The sequence below is a fragment of the Lonchura striata genome, chromosome 13 (assembly GCF_050655825.1).
Source record: "Lonchura striata isolate lonStrDom1 chromosome 13, ASM5065582v1, whole genome shotgun sequence".
NCBI classification, from domain to species: Eukaryota; Metazoa; Chordata; class Aves; order Passeriformes; family Estrildidae; genus Lonchura; species Lonchura striata.
Genome location: NC_140715.1, coordinates 3,535,134 through 3,562,722, shown reverse-complemented (window position 1 = coordinate 3,562,722; position 27,589 = coordinate 3,535,134). Strand labels below are relative to the sequence as shown.

The following is a 27,589-nucleotide window of genomic DNA, read 5'->3' as shown; positions in this document are numbered from 1 at the left end:
AAGTTTTGGTGTGGTGACATGACACAGGATAAAGAGTTCAGCAGACACACTGGTTAACATGCCAAACATCTCTAACAAATCACTGTGGTCTAGCTTTGTTTATTGGGAATCACTTTAGTAACCTGAAGTCACAAATAAGCAGTAAATAACAAAAACTACAGATAAACACAGGTTACACATGCAAATTCCTGTTCACATCTCACATGTGCAGGTACATTAAGTGCACAGTTCTAAAGAGTCTTGACAAAACCAGATTTTAACAAAAAAAAAAGGTGTTAAAATGCAGTATGAAAACTTCCATGTGAAGAATATAAAGATACCTTTGTCCCTTTTAGGACTTCAATGCTGCTTTTGATATACCAGAGATGTACGACAGCGACGAGATTCAAGTAAAAGCAGGAAGAGCTCAAGAAAATAATACTGGTCAGAGAGTGGGCATTTACTTCTCACTAAAAATACACGGAATAGCTGAATAGGAAAGTCTAGCAAGAGCTTAGGAAAAAAAAAAAATCACAAAGTTGTAAAGCTGACTAATCACTAATTTTCCTATTTGCTATAGATAACAGCAGTGACATTAAAAGAAACTGCAATTCAACATTTAAAAATGCAACTTACATTTAACGACTTTTCCAAAGTGAAATGCAATGACAGCCTTACACTAAAAATTAAACAGCTGCTAGGCTCAGACCAAAATACGGAATGTTCTAGATAAAATAAAAATACAGTATTACTTTTCATTTTTTATTCAGAATGGAATTGAAAGACAATTTCTGAAGCTTGAAAGTAGTAAATTTCATTTAAACGCAGTTTTCATCTCATAGATGAGCTTTCCACAAGGGTGCAATATTTCTTTTTCTGTAATAGCTTGAAGTGTCAAATGAAAAGTTGTTGCCATTCTCACATTAAGAACAAACTGTTGTCATTAACTTAACTGCATATGCTTTTTGCTACAACATTTAACACATGAACAGACCTATAATGCCTACTGTATCTCACTAAAACAAAAAAGAATACAGTATTTCCATCTACTACTTGTACTGCTTTTAAAAAAGATTAACATTAAAAACAAAGCCACGCTTTCCTTACATCCTTCCTTCTTTTTAACCTTCTTTCTTTTGCCTGAAGTCTTCTGCCATTTTATCCAGAATTTTCTGTTGAAAGAAACCAGTTACATTTGGGATATATTTAGAGTTTCTCACAGGCACAACATAACGAATGGAAACACAAACCCAATTTTCAAGTTTAAAAGCTATGAGCATCAACTGCAATTGCAAAGGTCATAACTAACAAGGCTGGCACTTCTCCCTGCCCTGGAGTGGAGCTCTCCTTGGCAAGCCAAGGGAATTCCTTCTCCTTTTGTCATGGACTTGTGACACAACTGAGCCACTAACCTGGGTGGAATCTGCCCTCTACAGAGGCACGGACACAGAATCTTCCCTCCCTGGAGAAGGGTTACTTTGGAAGTCTGAGGAATTTGGTACCACTTCAATGATATTTGGCAGCAACATCAATTCACCTATTCTGTTTTTCCCACGCAAAGGAGACTTCCATCTCCAAGCAAGTGCCACTGTGAAACAGAAGCTGCATTCCCCTCTTCCCTCCTCAATTCCAAACCCCACCACAGTCACACAATCACCCACAGGGAGCTCACTGATCATTTCTGCCATGGAAAAAGCAAAGCAAATCACGTTTCATTCAAGTAAAAAAGCTCAAAAATTAGCATTTCCCCCCCTCCCTTTTTACATCAAAGCTTTAATGTCCCATAAGCAGGTATCTCAATGAAAAAAAAAGAAAAGAAAAAAACAAAGAAAAAACACTATGGTGATGGATGAGGTGGATTTTCCTCCTACAAGATCCTGCATGGGAACTGATTTTCTGATCTACTCCTTCACAGTGTTGTTTGATGACAATTTATGTGCCATCTGCCTTCCTGGGCCCTCTGTTTATTTAGGGGGTTCCCTGTTACTGCAAGAAGGCAAATGTCTGAATTATGAGGTGCCACATTCTCCTTCTCTGTGGAGCCCCTGGGGTTTGCTTTCAGCTCAGGGATCAACTGCCCTGAAATGCATTAATGTGACACTGTAGGACTATCAGAATTCCTTTGGGATTGCCCCTTCCTCGAGGTCATATTTGCAGCTCACAGTATGAGGTTACAGCAGCAGCATTGTCACTCATGCCATGCAATCATGTGATACCTCATCCAGTAAAGAAAATGGAAAAAGTGCTCACAAAATCAGAAGTTGCAAAGGTTTTTGCTTTTTTAAACATATAAAAACTTCATTTTAAGCTTTGTTGACTGGTTGAAAACACTCTCAAAAGGGACAACTGGAAGGGATCTGGGCCATCTGCATTTACTCTGAGTCATTACTTTGAAGCCTGGCCTTATTCCAATTGGAATTCCCTCTTTAATCCAAATTTACAAGAGAAAAAAATGCTAGAGCCACACTTTAAACTGTGCATTCGGCATATTGTTTTCACAAGAGGAAGTTTTGGAGAAGTCTGTCTAGAGTTAAAAGTTACTGAGTAAGCCAATTTCCACTGCCTGAAAGGTATTTTTATTCTCAGTCCGGTCTCGTTGAGTTCTATTCCCCAGAAAGAATCAAGCCATTTAAAATGAACAAGTTTTTGCCTTACCTTCAACTTTTGATAATGAGGAAGGCTGCTGCAATGGGTCTTTTTTGCAACATCTTCATTTGTGTAGAACAGGGAACACAATTTGCAATAAAACCCTGTTTTGGGTACCACATAATTCACACCTAGAGGAGTAAACACCACAAAATAAACTAAGAGATCTACTCTACATCATTTCTTTTAATGTCATATGTCATTTCAGCTAAGTCTTAAAACCATAATTCACTTTACATTAAAAGCTGATTTATCTTTAGAAGTCTGTTTTAGTTTAGTCAAGCAGGGGCCTAGTAGTAACTAAATATGTGGAGGCTGTTTTTTTTTAAATTTAAAAATCAACCTTTCAGATTAAGGGTCCATTTTATCGGGTCCTTCAAGAACTCACAACGTTTTATAATCAGTTTTGGAGTATTTAATATGACTCTGAACTATTACCACTGTTGTGCTTTGTGCTAGCAATTTAATGTGCTGCTAAAAGATACCTCTGTCAATTTCTGCCTAAGGAAAGGGTTATGAAAAATGCTATGAAAATAAGGAAAAAAGGAAGAAAATACTGGGTTTAGGGCGGGAGTGAAAAAGGAGGAGGAGGGGAAAGCCCTTAAATGAAAGGCAATGGGGCAATGTATTGCCAAAAATAAAAGTCAGATGAAATGAGAAATGCTATTGCAATGCACAGAGACATTTTGGAAAAGGAATGGAAACAGCCTTACCAACAGGAATGTTTGGCTGGTATGGCCCAATCCTAAACTCATCTGGAACAAGAGGTTTCTCCAGAGCACTCTTTGTTTCCTGCTCGCCCTGGGGGTCTGTGTTTTCCTGGGCGTTTTTCTCAGTATCCTGTGCTGCTGTTGTAGCATCAGAAGCTTCAACACTTTCAGCCTTGGCATTCTCTTCGCTTTTCGTTCCGTTTTCCAGTGTTTCACTCTCCTGCTCTGGCTCCTCAATCTTGTCCACCTTGATCTCTGCCAGGCTGTCCTCGCTCTTGCCCGCAGCCTTGGCTGCCAGCCCGGACTTGCGGAGTTTCTGGTGGTCGGAGTCCTCCTCGTCGCCCACCTCGTCCAGGGTGACGAAGCCCTCCATGCTGCGCGGGAAGCCGCCCACGTAGCGCTGCGGGGACAACGGGGCTGTGTCAGCTCAGCCTGAGCGCTGCCCTCAAACCCTCCCGAGCTTCACAGCACACACACATTCCCCAAACTCCTCCTACAGGAGCTGCCTCGCTCACTCAAACTGTACTCAAGGTTTAACCAGCTCTTTTGTACCCCACTGCTCCAGAATCAAGGATTCCCTTTCACAAATATGTATTTTTTTTTTGCATCAGGAGGGGCCACTGTTTCACCACAGCGACATAATTTCAACTTAAGAACAGAGCCAAAGCCACTTAAATTCTCAAGATGAAAGTTCTTTTAACATGAGTATCTTAAGTGGAGTACAGAAATTTTGTTTTCATTTAATTGTCCCGTAAGGTCCTTTAATTCATGGCCTGAATAGAAGGCAAAACCTTACCAGAACTATTCTATCCCCACTAATGGTATGAATGTTCATTAAAAAGAACGAAAAGCTCTTTTCAACCAGTAGAAAGCTTAGATCATCCACATTAAAACAACCCTAAAACAAACAAAACCCAACCCAAAGCCACCAACCACCCAAACTGAGAAGGTTTCAGGTTTCATTAGATGGACTGTCTAAATTCTGAATTTTTGGAAATTCTCTTGCTGATATGGAGATATCACTATTCCACATACGTAACAGCAACTCTGAGTAGGACTAAGGCAGCATTCGCTTTGTGAATGTAGGTTTTCAAGGAATGAAGTCTGGCTCTGAAGCAGTTTATCATAGCCAATGCCCACATACTAATAAGGAACACGAAGAAAACTGGGAAATGCTATTTGCATGATCAGTATCCATCTCAGCACCATTAAGCAAGTTCCTTACAAGGATCTCCCAAAACTGAGATCCATGCATATCTCATTAAATTAGGAACATACCTTTCTTGCAAAACAACATTCCAAGTCAACACATTACTACAACTTTGCACACTACTCCACAGAACTGAGTACGATTAACAAAGCAGGTAGGACCTAAGACCCACGAGAGTGTGGGATGATGTAGTGAGAAAAAGGGAATTCACACCAAGTAGCCTGTGACTGGAAACATCTCTTGAAACCAATTCTTGTCTTTCTCCAGTGGGAAAGGGGCCCTGGCTAACTGCAGATGGCCCTACCTGCCCCTCAGTGTAAGGTGTAGCTGTACATCCAATTCTGACCAAGCTCAGATTAGCCTCAAGCCCCCCGTACATTATTTTTTGAACATCATTTTGAGGCTCAAGAGTAACTACAAACAGCTTGCTGAGAAACTGCTTGGGAGAACAGAGTTCCTAGCTAAGTATTAGTCAAAAAAAGGGTGAAGAGAAAAGCAAGCAAATCCCCAACAAGCAACAAGGGTAGAAGCCCACAAATTAACTAAAGCTTGTGTCAAAACAGAATCAGGGGTTTTTAACTGAATCCACATGCAAGTTACATCCAGTGAGATCTTCCATTTTCCTCACAGGAGCTTTAACACCTGTTTCTCTCCAGACAGGTATTTTAAAGACCCACAGAGGAAGGTCTGCAACAGAAAGCACATAGTGTGCTACCTAAGTTAGACTGGGCTTCCCCCATCTCACTGAGTTACCTTTTTAAGCTTTTTCTTGGCTGCTGGAGTGGCTGCAACATTCCCCTCAGTTTTTACAGTCGCATCATCAGGCGTGTCCTTTTTTTCCTCGGTAGCCACATCAGCTAAATTGGCAACATCTGCATCTTCTCCTGCTGAGCTGCCACTTTCCAACAGTGCTGCTGCCTCCTCCTCATCCACCAGCAGCTCATCTTCAGACTCCAGGAGTAAACTGGGCTCATCTTGCTCTGTCTGTTCCCCACTTTTGGCACTTGAAGGCTCAGCAGCATCCTCCTGTTTCTCCTCTTTTGCTTTTTCTTCTGCATTGCCACTTTCAGGTTTCTGAGCAGGTTCTGTTTTGGACTTCTTATCACTGGGAGAATCTTTGCTGTCTGGGGAATATGTTCTCTTTCTGTAAAGAACAAAGAACATTGCTTGCTTGTAAACCTGGAGAGAGTCCAGAAATTACTAAAGAAAAAGATCATATTTATTTAGACAAGCCTAGAAACTATTGTGTTTCAGTTCAGAAAATGGAAGGCTGAGGGAAACCCTGAAGGACATAATTCTTCAAACATACAAAAAGATGCTCCAAGGAGAAATTATCCTTACAAGACAGGACAACTGTTTTCGGGTTTAAATTGCAGGAAGGCAGGCTAATTAGGAGCTGCAAAGGATTTCCTGAGGAGCCTGAAGAGGCTGTGAAATCTCCATCATTAGAGGAAGAGGGGGTAGCATATTTGAAGCAGTTAATCTCTGGAAAAAAACACCAACCATTTGATCTCAAAGCTTGCCTGACTCTTTTGTATTGTTTCTATACTCTGAAGAAGGTATTTCCATACTTCCTTTAAACAACATCATGGTTTAACAATAGGAAATTACCTGGTTTTATCCTTTTTCAGCAGTTCAACTCCTTTGTTGGGAATCTAAAATTAAAAAAAAAAAAATAAATAAAAAATCAGTGAGTCACAGCAGACTATGACTTACCAACTGCTGCATTAATTCAGACCAGAACACAGTCCAGCCAAGTGCTTCCAGCTACATTAACATGGAATTCTGTCCATGCCACCCACCAACTGATCAGTAAACCTTTATTTTATGTCAGACACGACCTGACCAACCTAGAAATCCCCTGCCTTTATTCACAGTAATTATTCAATACAAAACAAATGGGATATCCTGCTCCAGAAAATTCACATATAATTCCTGGTTTGTTTACGAACCAACAGTACCTAGTGCAGGCACTGGGACAGATCAGGCCTAAGCTGTCCTTTTCTCCATCATTAGTGAAAAACCTTTAGCAGACTCCCATCACTTCACCTGTTTAAGAATTACTGAAAAGGAAATGTCATTTGTATTCAAGTGATTCAATCTATTCAAATTGCCACTAAGTGCTCATTTTGCTGCACTACCATGTGCAACAGTAAGATTTGTTCATGCTCCACAACAAAGTTGATGTTTCTAGGAGACAGCCTGACAGTTCAGATTTCTCCTGCTTTTATTATCACAGAACTTTATTATTATCACAGAATATTCTGAGTTGGAAGGGACCTGTAAGGAACATCAAGTCCAGCTCTTCACTGAACAGTCCAAAAGGGTTGAACCCACAACCCTGGCATTAACCGCACCATGCTCTAACCAGCTGACTTCCTCTTGGCTTTCTACCTACTGTCCCAGTCTGATGAAGAAACATCTACAATTGCATGACTATTACCCTGGTGTTATGTAAAAACTGCCTTTAGTCAGCCTTTCCCTCCTTTTGTATCACCTGCAAAGGCAGAGGTGCAGTTCTGATACACACTTGTGCCAAGGAATTGCATTTGAGGAGTCAGAAATATTAAAGCCAACTGTTCAATTTTACATGCAACATAATTTTCATTAAGAAATAGCTATCATCTACCTCCCTTTACATCTTCAGCTACAATTAAAAAAGTCCTCACCCTTAACACCAGTTTCTTGTACTTTTCAGATAAATCCACTTTCACACATCTGCCTTGGAACCACAGCGCTTTGTTGGCACAATGCTCAACCATGGCCAAAGCATCTTCTCGGGTCTCCATCTCAATAAAGGCCTGAAAAGATTAAAACACACATTAAAAAAGGCTCCTAAACACACAACGCTTTCCCAGGCAGTGTGATTTAACTTACAGCATTTCCAAATGCAGAAACAAAATTATGAGGTTCAATTTCATCCATCCTCACCAAACACTTTAACATTTACCCAAGTGCTCTACAAACCCCAGCTTTCCCATTCAGAACATCTGTCCCAGGGACAGCTCTGAAATTCAACAGGCATTTGAATAATCTGCCAAAAAAGACACCATAAAGTAAAATATGATTTAAATTAAAAAGTACCAGGACAACGAAACTCTTATTTAGTATTTATGTACCCAGGAATTTCAGGGGAGCTGAGAGACTACCTCAATTTTATTTTTGGTTTTTGAGAGAAAGCTGAAACAGAAAGGCAGTAACTGCTGCTCCTCCAGCTTTGTGAGGAGATCTCATGAGGCTGCTGAATGAGCTTTAAACAAACACATCTGTGCTGGAGTATCCTTGCCAAAAAAATGAAAGCTGTTTCAGCAGCCAACTTAGACAGCAAAGGGATTTTGTTTTTCCAGTGAAGTAAGGTCAGGGTTGACTTCCTAGGGGGTCACACAACAGTTTAGTAATTTTTCACTTCTCAAGTGTGGTATTAGGGTTTCAGACACTCACCTCTTTGTAAAAGCAGTGGAACTTCCTTTTTTAACTCAAGGAAGCAATGAACTGGGACAGTAAAGTTTAAAAAAAATAAAAGAGCTAAATAGTTTAAACTCCTGTGTATTCCTAGAAATCTTGTTCATGCACATCCAAAGCATTTCACTACACTCATGCAACGGTCTGTCTTTAAACCTTTATCTTCCAAACTAGAAAAGCAAAGGACTGCTTTTGTTTAGTTTTAAAGAATGAAAAAGGATAAATAAAAGGAACATGTAACAGTGGAATATATTTATGTTTCATAGGTAATGGTTTTTCAGCCCTAAGAAAACATTCCCAAGACTCCACAGAATCTGCATTATCAAATAATTAAACCTCCATGCTAAAATACCTGTTTTTCTCTTTTTAAGTCAGCTCATATTCCAGGGATACAATCAAGGGAAGCTTCACAGGAAGCTCCAAGGCAAACCCCCAACCTAGACAGACCTCGGATCATTTCCAAACTTGTGCCAGAGCACAAAATCCACACATGCCCCAGCTCCAGGTGTTAATTTCTTCCCATTTAAACGCCCCTGAAGCCCTGCCCCAGGGGCTCCCCTGCATCACCTGGCTTTTCATTCTCATGAGGATGTAGTTCTTGATCTTCCCATAGGGCTCAGCCAGCTTGAGCACGGCGTTGTCAGAGTAGCCCGAGTGGGGCAAGTTGCTCAGGTGGATCACACGACCAAGCTCTGGTTTTGGTGGCTCAGTCTTTTGGTCAGGTTTACCCTCAGGTTTCTAGGATTAAAAGGGAAAGACATTTTTTAAGACCTATACATAAAATATACATGGGTGACTGTCCCTTGATTAATCTGATGCACTGAAAAGTACAGAAATTAGGAATAACTTAAATGCAGCAGCATCATAACACTGACTGCCCCCGATTAAAATAAGGCAATGCTGAAAAAAGCAGAGGTGTTTTACCTTTATTCTCTTGTATTTCTGTGACAAGTGGACTCTGACAGGTTTACCAAACACCAGGGCAGGTGTTGTTGAATAATATTCCACTGCAGCCTGGGCATCTTCAGTGGTTGACATTTCAATAAATGCCTAAAATCATACAAAAACAAATTACGTGGTGCTCTTTCAGGAATCTAACTTTGTTGAAAATTTTCAAGCTCTTCCATGCTTCCTTTTAAAAATAACTGCATCAGAAACGAAAACGTCTTTTTGGTTACAATGTGAACTGACCTGCAGAACTTGGCAGATACTTCATTTAGATGCCCAAACAGAACTATTTTTTTTTTTGTTTATATTCCACCTAGATTTGGATTAAAAACATTCATTTGCTTCCTGCTTTTCCCACTTATATGGTATTACTTTTTTTCACACTTCAAAATAAGACACACTCCATAATACAACCTAAAATCAAGTAAGTTTTCAGACAGTTTTCACACAAGAGCAGAATGTGGTGCTGTTGAGAAAGCAATGAACAACCAAGCAGAAGGATTTTTCAATATTTAAGTGAAAATGCGGTAGCGCAGCATTTCTGGAAACACACTCCTTTCCCACATGTCCCTGATGACAGATGTGGCATCTCACTGGGTGGCTGAGCAAGTCCTTTTCAAAAACAAAGCTCAGACAGTGACATGAAGCCCACCAGAGACACCAGCCAGCCCCACCAGCAGAGCCCTGGGACCCAACCTTACCTCATTGATTTTATTTAGAATCAGGTGATTTGTAATTATCCCGAAGGGCTCAACGAGCTGAAGCAGCTGATATCTCAGGTTCTTTCCCCTCTGGAAATCCATGATGTGCACAACTCTGCTTGTTTCCTGTTGAAGACAAAGCACGTGCACACAGCATGAAAAAAACTGAGTACCAGCAAACCTGAAGTCTGCCAAGGCTCTGCTCTACTGGTGTAACTGTTTAAATTTTTAAAAAGTATTTGTATCTTCACTAGTGACCACAACAAGATGCATCCAGAAAAGGCACAGCATTTCTACAGATAGCCAGAGCAAGAGGCCTGCCACCCCAAACCTGCCTTTTGGCAAGTTCACTTCCCACAGCTTCATCATTAAGAGAACGTTCAAAGAAGTTCTGTACAGTTTTGGAAGAAATATTTTGTAGAGTACTCAACACAACAAACTCCCATCTCATGCCAAAGCTTCAGTACTTCCATACAAATTCCAACATCTCACTTCTAAAGACAAACAATTAATTAAACAAACAAAATCCACACCTTAAGAAAACACAGAAAAAGTATATAACAAAAATGTGAGTTAAAAAAAGAAGAATTTCAATACTAACCACTCTGCCCTTCTGCATGTGTCTGGGTCCTTGCATATTTCCATTTCCAGCTCCTTTAAGAAATTGAAAGAATGAACAAGCTTAGTTCAACCTGTAAGACTGGGATTAACATGTCTCATAATGAGTTCTTGAAAGATGTCACTTGTAATACCAGAGTATGATGATCAAGTTCTAAAAACTAATTATTTCATTGCACTTTAAAAAGGGTTTTTATTTATTTCAGAACTCTTGTAACTTGTGGTCCTCATTCCTGCTCCTTCTCTTTAACATTAAGAGAAAGAGCTGCATTTATTGCTGTTCAGGAACAGCAGAGAGTAAGTACAGCTCACTGGAAAAAAAAAAGGCACCTGTTTTAAACAAGATTTGCCAGAGGAAAATTCCTCTGTACACAAAGGATGTGAAATTTCTTTATCTAAGACACTCTTTATATAATTGAGGATTTAGGTTCTAAAACACCACCAATTTAATCAAAACACCCATTGAAAAAAATCCAAAATACCAAACACAAACAAAACCCCTTTAAAATAGTTTGGCCTATAGTGAAATTGGAGATATTTTGAAAAATTAACAGTGTTATTTTAATGTAATAAAATATTAATACATTTATAATCTAAGAAGTGTCTAAAATACTTGTACTCTGTCAGGATATCCAACAAAATTAATTAATTTTGCTATTTTAGTCATTTGAACTATGTAAAAGGTAGGAAGTAAGAGCATCAGGCAGGAATCTGATTCTTAGCCTCCTTTCCTGAGAGGAAGAGGCTTGCATCATCCATCATTCCAATTTATTTCTCAATTTCACTTGAAAATAAGGGGAAAAAACACTTAGGACACTGATTTCTTACCAGAAAACTCCATCAACATGTAGCTACTCAGAAGACAGATAGAAAAACCTCCTACATAGGAAAAAAAAATCCAAGTGCTCAACACATGTAGATTAATCTCAGTTAAAAATCACCAGCCATAGGGAGCTGGCAAAAAGGTGAAGTGTGGGAACACAGTACCAGTCCCACCACTGCCAAAGTATTTCAGATCTCATGCTTAGAAAAGCATTCTCATTTGTTCTTTTAAAACACTGGTAACAAATCAAAGCAAGAGTAAAAAAAAACCAAAAAAATCCCAAAAAACCAAAAAGCCTAGCAAGAAGCTAAACCTGGTAAAGGCAGGTGCCTGCTGAGGTTACCTCTGGGCCCAACAGGAGGTCCTCCAAGGTGGAATGGAGGTGGTGGTGGTCCCAAAATTCCCGGTGCAGGGTTCGTAGATTGCTGCAACATAAAGGGATCACCCCTAGAAAGAGGGGAAAACACACTGTCATTTTATGGCAAGAAACTGTGAAGCTTTAATTCACAACACACCCTAATTTCTGCAGAGCTTCTATGCAGACAACTCAGACTACTTCTACTGCTGCCCTTCAGCTGGAAAACAAAAGGGGGAATCCATCTGAACCAAAGGAAGTGTGTTGTTTCACATAAAATGTTAGAAACTCTCTCTGCTTCAAATAAACAATTATAAATACTTCAAAATTAATTACTACTTACATTCCATGTCCTGAATCACTGTCAGGATTCCATTCTGGGTATCTTAAAAGAAACAGAATTAAAAGAAAATGTAAGAAACATGCAATCTCCTCTAGCTGTGTAACACAAACAGCGATACTTGGAGGTCTAAGACAGCTGCAGCACAGGCAACACTCCAGGCCCACTGCCAGAGCCATGAGCAGCACTGACAGAAATGTTGCTCTTCAGGACAAACTCCCTACTCTGTTTGCAGAACTGCTGGTTTTACAACAAAAATGTACAAGTTGGTATCAGCAATTACCATTACATCAGATTCTCAACTGGTAAGTTCCAGTTGTTACATATACATCAGTAGGATTGCAAAGCTATGAACCAGGATCCCTTTTTGTCCTGAAGATTCTCCAAGTTGCTTTTATTCCCTAGAAGGCACAGTAAGTTTTCTAAACCTGCTTCATGCAACAGTTATTTAAAATTAGGGAGCATCTTGAGCTGGAAAGGACCCACAAGGATCATCCAGTCCAACTCCTGGCCCTGCACAGGACACCCAAGAATGGCAGGCTGTGCCTGAATGCTGTCCCAGGCTGAGCCCTCCTCCCCAGTTACTGTACTTCCAGTTCATACATTTCGAGCAGCAGCTGACAGCGGCGGCTGTGAGTCGCTCCATTGATGTGATGGTTCCACTCCTGCAGCAAAGTAAACAAGGCACAATTAGCAGCCACACATGGGAGTCCTTCCCACAAAGTCATGGCCTAGAGCAGTGTCTTCTCTGCTAAGCTGGAGTTTTGCAGATCCATAGAGAATGGAATCTGCTGGTGGTGCTTTGAGGAGACACTGACACTGGACCTACCTCTTCCCTGCTAACCTGGCTGAAAAGGTGTCTGATGGGAACACGGCTGCTCCAGCCTCAGAGTGCAAAGCTCCCTGAAAAACTCCAGCCCAGGCACGGAGGGCCATGGCAGCCTTTGGAACTGAAGGCTGTTCGTATGTCTTCAGATATTGCAGAATTTCCTTTACTCTGCTTCATTCCTCAGATTTCTACAGATTAATATGAAGTAAACACTCCAATTTTTAGAACCATAAAGAGGCCAAGAAATTGCACGGAATTCAGAAAGGAAAGACTAAAAGAAACCTAAGTGCATAGCTAGGACAAACTACAAATATACAGATGAAATATCAAATATATGACCACTCGAGGGGAATAATAAATGAAAAAAGCAGATCTAAACCAAGATGGTACAAAGTAGAAATAATGAAATTGAACCAAATCATCCAGGTAAAACTCCTCCTGGTTCTGGTTTTAGCACTAGATAGGAATGGGGGATTTCTACTTTTTCTCTGCAGACCATTTTAACTACAATGGGATTTACTTATTTTAGTGCCTGATCTCTGTATCTTTATAGTCTTTCAAGTAAGAGCACAAATCTGTGCTTTATTCACATTTGGGAAGTGACAGAAGCTCTGGAGTTTCCCTGCTGCATATCTGGGAGCCACAGCCTGACCTTCACTCTACTGCTCCGCAGGGAAGAAAAGCACCAGCAGAGATAAATGGCAGGGGAAGAGTCTTTCAAGAACCTTGGGGCTTAAAGTTTTCTACAATGGAAGGTTTTTTCTTACCAGCCACATTTTCAACTATGAACACAAAGTGCACTGGCAACTGCTTTATGTGGCTCCTCTGATATGTCTGTTTCTACTCAGCACCAAAAAAGGATTTTTGCCTAATCCCATATCTTTCCAAATTTTTGGTCCCTGCCACACTACAGCAATCCTGGATACAATGAGACATTCCCAAGGCTCACTGTAGCATTCCATATTTTAAATGCCTACCCTGCACTTCCTACAAAGGAGAAAAATCTCAATTTAAAATCTCTCAAAGTACTATGCTCCCGACATGGAGCAAGATGAAGTAATCCCTTTTATCAGGATGTAAAATCAGAGCACCACTTTTTCTTGTTAACTGCACAAGATGTAGGCTCTGCAACTATAAATAGGCTGGCAATCAGGATGAAAAATACCCACCAGAAAAAAAAAATCTATGAACCATTCAATATGAAGTTTCTTCAGTTCAACCTGCTAACAAGTGTTAACATTACACTCTAGAAAACAGTCCTTTAAAACCCAAATCCTTCTAAATTTGGGGGCACAGTCAGTAAAGCTTCAGTGGCTAATTCCACCAGCCATAACATGCTTTCAACCTGTCTCAATACAAAACTGATGTAGAAGTTATCTGCAAACTACAGGCAAAATTCAGAAGATTTAATTCTCATTCAAATACTTCTGAATTGGCAAAAAAGGGGGATGTGATTTTAACTTCAGATTTTTCTTCTCCCCCAGGGAACAATGGTAGCTCATCTCCAGTAATTTTTTAATTACATAATTCTTAATCTGAATTCTCTTTGCTGCTTGCACCATTTGGAAGCATCCCTTCCCCAAGGTTTTGGGGCACCAGATTATTTGCATTTACAGGAACTCATTAACACAAAGGCCCCAAGTTAAGCAAGAGATAACCTGAACTGAGTTTCTGAAAACCCAGATTTCCCTTTGGTTTGGTTGATGCAAGCCAGAGGACACGCTGTTCCTCTGAAAATGAGGCCACACTTGAGCACCTAATTTTAGCCAGCCCTGTCCCAGGGCCACAGCCAGGTTCTCCCTCTGAGAAGCACCAGGTTCAAGCATTTCACCTCCAATCACCTCCAAATTCATCTGCTTGGGTTGCATCAGCCTTTGTCTCTGGCAGGAAAACAATCCCTCCACATCTAACACCTCATTCCCTGATAAAAGGATCAGGATTGACAAAATGCCTGAAGTAATTGGGGCACAATTTACTTCACAGACAGAAAATAAACTCAGTCTCAAAATATACACACATCAAATTAAAGAAGCAATTAAGCACATCATTAAAATGAAAAAAACCCACCAGAATTCTACTCTGCAATTTAAGTTACACTAAGGATGTTTAACACCTTGCTTGTATTTAAAATACACATTGCTTGATCAAACACTTTTAAAAATCACTGATATTTTTATCTGGAGGTGGGGAAAATGGTATTTTGTTACTACGGTAATAAATTTACGTAGTCCCAGCTATGAAAAGCATTCCCTTTCTGCTTTCCATAAATTTCTGTTCAAATCAGATTACTTTAAAAGTTATGTTTTACTTGATTGGATTTTGTGGAAGACAAAATAAGGAATTTTGTAATGGTTGGGTATACAAAGCAGAGGAAAGAAGGAGAGAAAGAGAAAAATTCTTGTGGCGACATGATTTCTGAAATCAGAAATAAAGCCCCAACCTGGGTAATAAGAACCAGATGATCCAATCATAAATATTTTACTGTGCACTAGCAGTTTTAAAGTCAAAGTATGTTCCTTTAAAAAAAAAAAGTTACAGAAGAGGTCAGCCACTTACGTTATGCTGTTAAAAGAATTTGGTATTTCTCATACCTGGAAAGGTATTTCCATGAGGATATCCTTTCATTAGATCTGCACTCCAAAGCGCACTAAGAGCTGTGAGCCTTTAAAATAAAGAGCTAAAAAGACCCCTACTTACAGGATTACTGGTTGCCATCTTCAAGGGCCTCAGAAGGTATTATGTTCAATCTAACCAAATGAAGTCCTTTTACAGAACTAAGTGTGGCAGCTAAACTGTTAACACTTAAAACTTTAGTGAAAATAAATGTCAAATACAGGAAACAAGAAACCTGGATTACTGTATTTTATATCAAAAGTAATTAAAGCAACACAAGTTCATAAACTGTCAGATCAGGTGGAGCCATACAGCATGTGCTCTAGAAGTGGTTTGATCCTTTCCTTGCAGGGACAGAATAATTCTTGTGTTTCAAAAAGATCAGATCTACAGAATAGCACTTTTTGAGAGGTTAACTGTAAAGAAATGGTTAGTAACAGCAATTCCACATTGTATCAATTTTACAGTAATAGCACTCATGTTTTCAATTGAAGGCCTTCAAGCTAATTAGCCACTAATTGTGACAAGAGGGGCACTGTATTAGCCAATTAAATTGCCTAGTATACTGGAAATCAGCAAGATGAGTACACTGGAAAAGGTGAAAGTGAGAAGGCTCTGGAAACACCATCTGAATCATGTTGAGTAACCTGCTCCCTTTGCAGAGTTGCACTAGGCGTGGATAACTAAGAGGGAAGTTTCAGCATCACCGAACACACCCGAAGATCCACTCTACTCGTGAGCCAAGTAAAGAACACTACTAGGAACACAGAGCAGGATACTGCAACAGCAGACTGATTGCTCGGAGAGTCTACAGGGATAGATGCAACATGTGACAATAAAAAGTGAGTCTGAAGTGTTCTAAGAAAGTTGTGAAAAAAGGAGAAAAATGACGACAAATTTCAGCCATAGTATGAGATAGAGTGTTAAAGTGAAATTAAAAAGGCAAGAATGAGCTAATCTAAAACGTGGTTTTTACTTTTGCAAATAAGTTCCAGGGCTCTACATTAACTCTTTCCCTCTGGACAGGGAAAAAGCAGAACTATGCAAGAATGCATCTTAACTACATATAAATCAGCAATCAAGACAGATGTGGAGGAGAGCTGAAACTAGCTTCCAGAATGGCACAGTAGATACACTGCAAAAAAAACCCCAAACCAACAAAAAAATACCAAAACCCACCCCAAAACTGCTTGAATGCCAGATGTTTGTGGTTAAGAGAACATGTAGATGTAAAATATAAACAAGATATCCCAGTAGATGATAGCTGTTTGACTTGAAGTTAAGCAATCTGGGCAAATAAAATACATTAATGTAAAGCCCTGGTTTACAATGTTTGTCAACAATTACCTTACAAATAAACCAAGTGCCTTTTTCACTCTCAAACCAACTTTCAGATCATTTCAAAAGCAACCAGGCCATAGAAATAATTAAAGAAATAGGTAAAAACAGAACAGGTACTACAACGTAAAGGAAAATAGAAGTATCTGGTGCATAACTCACCTTATTAGAATGAACTGGCATATCACATATAGAGCACAGATGGGGATAACCCTTCGGTAAGAATCCATGGAAGTCTTCAATATTGCTATTTGGAGGAGCACCTCTCTTTTTCTCAAAGAGAGATCTCTCGGGACCAGGACCACGACCCATTCTGTCATACTCACTGTCAAATTTATGATAGTTATGCGAAGTCTCACCATAAAAAGATTCATCCCTACACCTTTCTCCATCTCTCAATCTGTCATCTTCATAATCCATTCTGTCATAATAACCAGATTCTTGAGAACGACTTCCATGGTCGTAGTCAACCACTGGGTTGAGACTAGGACCACGATCATCAAAGCTATCTCTTCTAAAATGCCTTTTTTCTTCCCAATCATCCCTAGGTACTCTGTATGGTGGTTCCCGTGTGGATGATCTGCCATCTCTACCATAACCTTCTTCAGCTCTCCTCCTTTTAAGTTGTAGAAGGATCTGAGGCAAGTTTTCAGGAGTGATCTTGTCCTCGGGATAGCGACTCAGTTCATCTAAGTCTCTAGCAGACAGACCAAAGCTGGCCAAAATGTTTGTGGCCTGGTCTGCATCTCCACGGTGCTGAGAAGACAAAGGGAGCGGACCTCTACTTCCAATGTTAAATATAGACTGCAAATTATGGGAAGAGGTACTACCAGAAGACAGTGCACTATGAGATCCTTGTTGGTTCAATGAAGAACTCATTCCAAGATTCATTAAGCTAGCAAGGCGTGCAGTACCCTGGTTCATCCTTCCAAGAGATGCTGGCATATTTAAAGACTGGGTAGCAGCAGCAAGAAGGCCTATTCCTGCAGAGAGGTCACGCCCATGACCTTGTGAATCCCTACTCAGAGATGACTGCTGGAATGACTTGGACATTGTAGAACTAGAGCTTGTCTACTTTATGGATCAAAAAAATTCTTTGCTTTTTTTTTTAAGATGGCTGAAAAGAGAGCTCACACTAGAAAGCTAGGCAAACTTCACTTCAAAAATGGTAACGCCAAGAAAGAGGATCAATAATGACTGCAGATCTTCTTCAAGCTGAGAAACACCAGACAATTCTGTAGAAAAACAAGCAGTTTTAGTCATAAATCCCTTTAAACAGATGCAGTTTTAAACTTATGCATCATGTTGAACTAAAAAAAAAACATTAAAGATCTCAATCTTACAAGGCTTTTATCACATAACAGATTCAAGAGTTACCCAGAACCTACATGTATTATTGCAGATAAAAATACAGTAGTGTTTCCTATACATACTACTCTTCTTCCACAAAAAGCTACTTTCACACTGAAGAAAAATGAGTTTCAGAAGTCTGTGATGTCTGAAAGCATCTATAAAGTTTACTGGCATGTAAGCCTTGATCTCTGGTTAATGGCTTTGTTCATACCCTACATTAACGTACAATGTCTGTGAGAAGAACACAAAAAACTTAGGCCCATAGAATCCAAGATGATTTTGGCATATAACACATATTTGAAAATGAAACCTCTACCACCACAGAACAGGACGAAAGGAAGTTAAAAGTAACTGAAGTCTGGACAAAAAGTTTCTGCTCTCTAAGATCTGTAAATAAGACCAAACATAATGTTCAGTCTTTATGCAGTAAAATTCCAATTACTGATGTGAAGACAGATGTGAACAAGAAAAACAAGTTTTACATTTTGCAGGAAGTAAACAAGACCTCTTGTTGCAGTTACACTGCTAACAGCCTTTCTGAAGGGATTCTTTACTCTGTTACATGGCAGCTGTGACATTAGCTTGTACTCTCAGACCTCAAACTAACAAGGTCAGGCTTAGTGCTGGGATGGGAGACCCAAGGAAAACCCTGCTCCTGCAGGAAGAGACCCCAGTGAGTCAGGAGATGGCACCACATCCCGGCGGCACTGCCTGCCTGGGGCTGGCACTGGCACCGTGACCACGTGTGGGAGTTAAAGATCCTAAAACACTGCTCACAAGACAGAAGTGACCCTTTAGTGTCCCATTAGAATACTAATCTAGCACTCAAATATTTGGTTCAACTGCATTTACACAAAGTTTTAACTGAACAGTCTATCAATATGCACAGCATGCTGCAAAGAATACATTTCATAAAATGTTTTTTTAGGGCAGAGCAGAAATAACTGTAACACTTCACCCCATCCTCCTCCAGTGTTGGGACAGATACACAGTTTAAAGCAATTCAACATGTTAAAATACTCCAGTGGGAATAATCTGCTCTTGGGTCCCTGATGCCACAAAGCCCTTTCCAGTGTGGGCAGAGCAGTTCTGCTTCTCCAGCATTGCCACCGATGAGCACATCAAACACAGAATCACTGGCAAAAGAAACAGGCACAAACTGCACAGCTGCAAATGAAGTCAGCTCCCAAGAGAACAGGTACGTTTGGGGAGGAATGGAAAGGACAAAATTAAAGCAAGGACGTTTCCTTGAAGAGACCAGCTCTGCAGAAGGCAATGGCTCTTGTACTGGAAAGAGAAGGAAAAAGGTCAAGGTTAGAGGTCTCTAGCCCCAGTGCCTGCTCAATACACAGCCTGTTCCAACAGTGCACAAAACTGAAAAGCACTTTTTCTCTGTAGCAGCATTTATGTAAAAAAAAAATTCCCTGAAAAATACACAAAACTACCTCTGCAGAGTAACTCCTTTATACAATTTGCTACATAATCTGTTATCAATGCATCTAAACTCATTTCAGCTACGTTTTTAAGATTCAAATACACTGGAGTCACTGAAAGGAAGCTTAACTGTGTGACATTTGTTAAGAATAAGAGACTGTGAAACATGTGGATGAAAATAAGTTTGGAAGTTCTGAGGCAGAAGACAGAAAACACTGCAAAAAGCTTCAGAGGAAAACAGTAACACAAGAACACAGGGGGAGCATACCAGCTGAATTCAAACGGAGATGCCCCAGAGAAGGGGGCCACACTGGAGGACACCTGAACAGAAAGCACTGAAGAGCTATATTGTAAAAATGAAGACTCTTTTGAGGTCAGAGAGGAACTCCAACATTCACCTGGGTACCATGCTTTTATCTTGCATTCATTCACTATTCTTCAAAGTACTTTTAAGACAATTTTACAAGCTGATCTTTACTCATTCAATTTTTACACCTAAATTTCCTCCTAGTTCATTCACACACTTTCAGAACGGTTTGAAGCTGAACTTACTGGGTTTTTCATAAAATCAGGTATTCCAGAGGGCTGAGCCTGACCCGGCAGCAATTTCACAGATACCCCTGTGGTCAGGACAGGCTCGCTGTGTCCTGCTGTTAGTGCAAGGACACACACTATTCAAGTTTCCACTAAATCAGGAAAGTTCTCTACTTTTCAAAAACACCCTTTATTTGAACAAATGCTCCCTAATCCTCGTCACAGCTGTCAACTGGCAGTTCATTGTGTGCTGCTGCAGAGATTAGCAGGGAACAAACCCCATGGCACCCTGGCCTGGCAGGACCAGGGCTGCAGGACCCAACAGTGCCATGCTGAGACCCCAACCAGAGCTTCACAGAATGACACCCAGCTCCTGCAGCTGCAAACACTCAGAGAAGGGACAAAGGGAAAATAAAATAGGAAAGATGGGAGAAAAATCAAGACAAAGACACAGAGAGGGACAATCTTATGGAAAGGCATGAAGTGGGACAGTATGACAAGTGTATGATGAAGACAGAGTACACATCGGCAATTGGTGCTATCAGTAAATGCCCTACATCCAATTACGTACTTGAGTACTTAGATTAATAAGTTTGAACATCATCAAAAAACCACTATTTATCACACCACTCATCTTGCAACAGCTGCTGCACTCCACTCCTAACCAACCCTGTCCTTTAAGACAATGGAAAGAGGAGGGGGAAGACCTCTACCCTCACACCAAAGATGTTTAACTTCCACAGGGTCAGGTTTAACGTGATCCCAAGGCAGCACTTCCCGTGCCGATGATTCCATGCCAGTATCGGATAGAGCCAGGTTCCCGTGGAGCAGGGCCAGCTTTTGAGAGAGGGTGCCATCAACTGAGTCACAGCAACAAGAGGGGTAGGATTGAACAGCTGCCTCGAGAGCCAGACATGAGTTAGTTGAAAGTGTTATGCTACTTGTTCTCCATGTAACTTCAGCTACTCTGGGAACAGACAGGCTTTCACATACACCTCTTTTTAAGATCTGTGGACAGAAATTTGGCCATATTAAGATTTGAAAATATATAATATCAAGCAATCTTGAAATAAGTTGAAAGTCAAAATGTTATTAGATTTCCAGACAAATGCAGACAATGAAAACAATTTGTATCTACAAGTTGCAAAAGAGTTTTCTATAAAAGGCAGACAACAAAAATAAGGAATTTGAATCCTACAGAGTACACTGTTATCAGAGCCCAAAATGAGGCTGATTTTCAAACACTGTAGAAGGTTTTTCTCTTAGTGTAAATCTGAACATATCTTTTCAATAAAGCTTATGAACTCTTGCTCCAATATTAAGTTTAACCTGAGAACTGAGTTTAATTCAGTGAATTTTTGGAATATATTGATCATGCTGAACACAATAACCTCAGCTTGTCACCTCTTATGGAACACAAATAGGCTGAGAAGTCCCCAGCTCCCCATTCCTTCTGCCACTCTCAGGGGGTTTTAACCTATGCATAGTTACTGTAATTTTAATATTAATCTTGTTCTTAGAACAACACATCTTTTACCCATTTCTCTTTCACTATTTACAAGAAAAAGACTTGAAAAGTAACTGTCTTCACTTTCTAGTCAGTTTCACTTTTACTTCAAAACACATTGAATTAGAATAAACTAAGCTGTGGTAAAAACATGAAATTATCCACAAGCTGAAAAGCACACCCTCAATTTGTAATAACACAATGCTTTTGCAGACCATAGACCCTTGGGAAAAAAGTATCATAGAAGTTTTTGGGAGTCTGCTCTTTGGATAAACATCCATAGGTCTTCCTCTTCTCTTACACATCGTACTTGGTGTGGCACTCTCTTCTGCCATGGGAGAATTCTTCTGCTCCTTGGCAAAACTGGCTCCAGCACACCATGGCAAAAAGGGCTATTGAGGGAAGAGCTCTGGAATTTGGACACGCAGGCCCCCCATGCTGCTCAGAGAATTGATGGTGGCAAAAACAAGAACTTGCAAGGAAATTAGAAGCAGATGTTATCTAGTTGCTGAATGACCAAGTACAATGGATTTCAAATCCAAGGGATTAACTTTTGGACAATACAGAAAAGGTCACTGTATTGTCCAAAGGCAAAGGAGGCATTGCCCAGCTGCCTTAAATGAATGCAGATTCTCACTCATTTCAGCTCCCAATACTCAGAGTGGTTATTTAATACAGCTGTTCCACAGGCAAGACAAGCACTCCTCTTGTTCAAGCCACCTCAAAGGTCATGCCCTTCATGAAACTTCAGGAGCACCTGGCACACAGGACTCGTGCTTTTTCTGGGCACAGATTAACCAGTCTGCTTCAGGCACAACCACTGGAGGAGTTTCAGTTCTTAGGATTAAGTTTATCTTCATCCCAGGGACTTCTTGATCAGAGAAACACAAAATAATCTGAGAGTTTAAGTGACTGTAACAGAGGATTGCTTCAGAACAAGGAAGTGTGACATCTGAAAAGGCATATTTACAAATGGGGAATTAAAATGACTGATTTAGCAATCCAGAATCTTAAAAGAACTTACAGTGTTCAACATCTGAATGCAAAAAGGAACACAAAAGAGGTTGGTTTCCCATTTCTGCTCATTATATAATTTAATATATTCAACCAGCCCTCTTTTGTAAGAGATGCATTTATTCCTTTACAGAAACAGAAGTAGAAAAAAGAAGATTCGAGAACAGTAGAGAAAGAAGGCAAAACCCATGTATTTTTTGAAAGGGAAAGAAGTAACACCCAGAAACAGGTAACTGTTGTCACTGTGGTGACCACACCACAAACATAGGCTTCCAGCCATTCCTTTCTAGAGCTTTCAATCCCACAGACACCTTCCGAGCCTCCACTTTCCAGTAAAACACAAGCACACAGGTTCCTGCAGCTCCAAAATGCTCCTTGGAGCCACTAACAGAGGGGCTCTGCCAAAATCAGAGTCTCTGTGGAATTTCACTGGGAAACTCTGGCAACACAACTGTGTCCTTATGCACAACAAGGACACAATTCTTCTTCATTCCCAGCAGGTGTGGGGACCAACAGCCCCTCAGACACCAAAATTTTGATACCAACCCCAGAAGAATTCCCAGACCAATTTTTACCATTAAAAAAAAAAAAAAAAGGAAAAAAAAAAAGAAAAACCTCACACAGAACAGTTGTGTGTTCTGATATGGTAACCTGAATTTCCATCTGCCTCCAGGCTTTTCCAGAGCTGGGATAAAATCCTGGTCTTTCCCAGCTGAAATCCTACTTGAGGTTGCAAGAAGTATTCTAGCTGCAGAGAAAAATCAAAGAACTGTTTCATTGGTTCAGTGCTCAAAATAAAAACCCTTTTGTTGAAATTATGACTGCACAATATGGTACTTAAACACTCACAAACTAAATGAGTTCAGAAATATAGTGAAGTATTTGCTTTTGTTTTTAAGACTTGTTGACTCAGAGCTGATGAAGAAAGGAAGCAACACTAAAAAAAACACTCATAAATTAACAAACTGAATGGAAATAATTTCATTGCAGCTCTGCTTGCAACAGCTTTTCCCCCAGATTTGCTAAGCCACCCAAAGCCTGTTGAGTATTACATTATAAAATACCTTTGTATTCACCAAATCTCTCAGCAGAGACATGTACAAGTCACAGCAAAGGGCAGCACATAGCTTTTCCTAATTTCTCACCCAATTAATGAGTGTTTTTATTTAACTACAGTCCTGCATAAACCAAGTGGCTATAATGTAACAGCTGTATGAAACTTCAGTCTGGAGCCCCAAACACGGACTCTTCTTCCCCCCTCTTTAATTAATTTCCAGTTTTTATCTGCAGGAACATGGATATCCACATTTTAAGGACACATTTAGGAGTTTGTCTGGGGTTGTTTTCCCATCATTTAGTTCCAGGATGTATGCAACACCAACTGCATAATGCAGAAGTACAGACACCAGCTTGTTACTTCACAAACATGTCCAAGGTCTGTGTGCCAGTTATCTTCACTCATAGTTTAGTAATAAATCATTTTGTAAAGTTTTCTTTGACAAAATTGAAGACAAAAGTACACTGATTTCTTGGGAACACAATAAAAATGTGAGTATGCTCCACTACACATAAAAATAATTCACCATTTTAGTACATTGAAAGCTTAAAATATTAACACTTCAAAATACAAGAAGATTAAATCACTGGATCAATAGATTCTTTGTAATGAAGATTCTGAAAATGCACCCTTTTCTTCTCCCCATGAAAACTACACAGACTGCTTTAAGAAACTTACATTTTTGACCAGAGCTGCTCCCTACTTATCTGACTTCAGGAAGTCAGGACCACCTACAATTCAAAAAACCTGAAGAATTTAAGGCTGAGAAAAAAGAATAGATTGTTCAACAGTTTGAACCCCTATTAGATACTTTTTTCCCAACGGTCTGCATCGTGGAAAGAAAAGCAGGCACATATTTGGAATCTGAGGGATGGTTCAGCTTTCTTTCAACAGCATAAATGCCTCATTTATCATTTAACAAAGCAGTTTTTCAGTCTCCCAGAAAATTCTTTTCAACTTCTGGTTGTTTTCAGAATAGGTGAACTTTGTATCTCATTACTCTGACTCTGGAAGCCGAGTGTGTACATTAAAGAAACGGAACGTTATCAGTCCGCCACAGGAAGGAAAAAAAACATCCCCGCAGCTTGATTTGTAAGCACAGCCTGAAATATATGAAAGTGAAACTGAGTAGAAAGAGAGGTCAAACGGCTGCCTGCACAGTCAGAATTCTTGTTGCTCACTTCATTAATTCTTAAGGCCAGATAGGCATCAAAACCAGCAGATTCAGAATCCAATGGCCTTCAGAGAGTTAAGGAAGGAGGGGGGAACAAGGCCGCCTGCGAGGCCGCGGCAGGCGCCGGCAGCGTGGGCAGGGGACAGCTCCAGGCAGCAGAAAGCGCCGAGCGGGAGCCGCTGTCCCCGGGACCGGCGGCGGGGGGGCCGGGGCTTTGTTCGGGCCCGGCGCGCCCGCAGTTCCGGTTGGCGGCGGGCGGGGGCGCCCCGGGGACCACGGCACCGGCCGGGCCGGGCCTGCGCGTGACCGCCGCGCGCCCCCCCCGCCGCGCGCTCCCGCCTCGCCCCCCACCCCTCACGGCGGGGCGGCCGCCGCCGGACCCCGAGATGGCGGCGGGCCGGGGGCGCGGCGCCGCTCCTACCTGCGGGCCGGCGGGGACGGAACGCGGCGGCGCCTTCCGCTCGGTGCGGCGCCAGCGGCGGGGGAAAGGAACGGACGGACGGCGGAACCGAGGGAAGGAGAGAGGGACTGAAGCGGATGCGCGAGCCCCGCGCGCGGTCCGCCGCGCTCGCGAGAGCACGCCCGCCCGCTGCCCGCCTGCTCACGTGCCCGGCGGCGGCCGCCCCGCTCGGCTCCGGTATCGCCGATGAGTCCGCGCCGCTCCCGCCGCTGGCCGGGACCGCCCGCCCCGCCCGCCGTGAGGGATGTGGGGTGTGGGATGGGGACGGGGAGGAGGCGCAGCCGGTACGGCTCTCGCGAGAGGTGCGGGCCGCTCACCGTGCTCTCGCGAGAGCGCCGTTGCACCGCGCGCCGCCAGCCCGCCGCCCGCGCCCCGCTCATTGTCCGCGCTCCCGCGGGGCAATATGGGAAGGCGCGGGGGCGGGGCGGGGCGGCGGCCACGCCCCCCGGGAGGAGCGCGGGGCCCGGGGCCGCGGGTTCGCGGCTCCCCTCGGCCGCTTCCGGGGAGTGGCACAGCCGCTGCGGCGTGTGCCGGGGGAGCCAAGGTGTCCGGTACCCCGGGTGTCCGGGATAGCCACAGGATCCTCCGGTCCCACGCTGTTCTCTGTGTCCCAGGGCACTCTCACGGGCAGCCAGCCCCGCCCAGCCCGAGGCCGCTCTCCTCAGCACAACGCAAGTGTCGCCATCGCTAAAATATTCAAAACTCGGCTCTCGCTGGCTGTGAGGCTCGTTAGAAGATTCTGGTAAAAAGGCCCTGCAGTCCGTGTGCAGGGCTGTGCTGTTCCTCTGATCCAACATTGCCACCTTGTGCTGGATGAGGAGAGGTCCCTGTACTGGTGCCCTCCTGAAATCTGAGTTGTGACCAAAGTACTTGTACAACCCCTCAAGTACTATTGTTTATTTGGATTTATTTCATAGTCAACATCTTTCTTCCCTATTTAATTTTGTGGCTAAAGAATCGGTTTCTCCATTAGCCTGGAAACTGCTGTGCTCCAGCAGCTTTACGAAGGTGAGGGCATGTACGTGAATTCAGGGAAAGCTCCAGGGGAAAGGAAAAATCTGCCTCTTCAGTTCATCACAGGCTGATTTTTTTTCTCTGTGAATAGCTGGAGAGCACAATGAAACAATAACACAAGGTATTTTTAAAAAATGGAAGTGGTACAACATACATTTTGAAATAATATAAAAATGCTCAGAGAACAATCACAAGAAATCCAGCTCTTAACAAGCTCAAGGTAAGAAAACAATTAAGTGCTCAAAAACAAGCCCATAAATCTCAGTTAACAATCCTGTGCTGTGGTGCTGCAAAGCAGTAAAAGCAGAGCAAATGTAAAGCAATTCAGCCACTTTTGCCTAGCAGAAGTCATATTTAGATTGCAAAATGTATGGTGCTCCTAAACAGAACCATAAATCATGTTGTCATTTCCCAAGTACAAAGGCAGGTCCTGCTCCATTTCCTGGCTTTATTTCACTGCCAGTCTTGGACCTCATGGGTTCTCTCCCAATTCCCTTTGGTGTCTGTGCTCAAGGCACCAGAGCAGGGCCAAGGTGAATCATTCTGACCTTTATGGATCGCCTTTGTGCTGCAGAAGGAGCTGCACAGTGCTGACTGTCTCCTTCCTGCCAGAGGTGACACCCTGAGCGCCAGACCCCCAAGCCTGTGCTTGCGCTGACCACTGGAGAACCTTCAGGATATCTCTATTTTTTATTTTCCAGTTGTGCACAAAGCTGGAAGCTGGACATGCCCTGGAACCCAGACCCCCCCCGTGCCCAGGGCTGAGCCCCGTGTGGGCAGCAGGGCTGGGGGGATTCTGCCCCTGTGCTCAGGTGAGCCCCCAGCTGCAGAGCTGCCCCAGCCCTGGCCCAGCACAGGAGGAGCTGGAGCTGCTGGAGCCAGGCCAGAGGAGGCTCCAGGATGAGCAGAGGATGGAGCAGCTCTGCTGGCAGGAAAGGCTGGCACAGCTGGCATTGTTCACCTGGAGAGGAGAAGCTTTGGGCTGAGCTCAGGGTGGCCTTGCAGGGCCTGGAGGAGCCACAGGAAACCTGGAGAGAGAGAATGGACAAGGGATGGAGGGACAGGACACAGGGAATGGCTCCCAGTGCCAGAGGACAGGGATGGATGGGATATTGGGAAAAGAGCCCATATTCCCCATTTTTTGCCACTTTTGGGAATATTTGCTCCAGCAGCAGAGCCCCCTGACAGTGTTCCTTGTCTGTCAGCAGGCAGGACCCGCCCCCCCCCCCTCGCCCAGATTTTTTAAGATTTTCTAAAGCCTTATGAGTTTACATTCTTGTAGCAAACTATCTCACACAACTTTCTGTAAATAACTTATTGTTTTGCATTCATTCATAGAGGAGACATTTGGACTGGTAGTTTGTCCGATGTCATTGGAGAGGTGGCACTTTCACCCTCCAATCCACTGTCACATTTGGAAAACTATAAACGTTGGAGTCGGAAATAAAAGGTTCTCCTTATACAGTCACA

General features: G+C 42.1%; 1 protein-coding gene across 7 annotated transcripts; it reads right to left on the bottom strand.

Annotated features, from left to right (window-relative positions):
- Window positions 1-83: 83 nt before the first annotated feature.
- On the bottom strand, window positions 84-27,589 carry MATR3 (matrin 3). 7 transcript variants are annotated; one of them, XM_021543098.4, is made up of 15 exons: window positions 25,067-25,500; window positions 16,735-17,807; window positions 12,396-12,457; window positions 11,796-11,837; window positions 11,441-11,544; window positions 10,258-10,310; window positions 9,657-9,782; window positions 8,932-9,057; window positions 8,575-8,745; window positions 7,215-7,346; window positions 6,157-6,200; window positions 5,299-5,689; window positions 3,339-3,735; window positions 2,635-2,756; window positions 84-1,151 (listed from the first exon to the last, which is right to left on the bottom strand). In XM_021543098.4, exons 2-15 carry the CDS (start codon window positions 17,623-17,625, stop codon window positions 1,101-1,103), a joined length of 2,712 nt encoding a protein of 903 aa, XP_021398773.2. In that variant the 5' UTR covers window positions 17,626-17,807; window positions 25,067-25,500; the 3' UTR covers window positions 84-1,100. The 7 variants fall into 7 exon arrangements, with proteins under 7 accessions (XP_021398773.2, XP_085447212.1, XP_085447211.1 ...); XM_085591086.1 differs by having other exon boundaries at window positions 25,251-25,500; XM_085591085.1 differs by having other exon boundaries at window positions 25,255-25,500.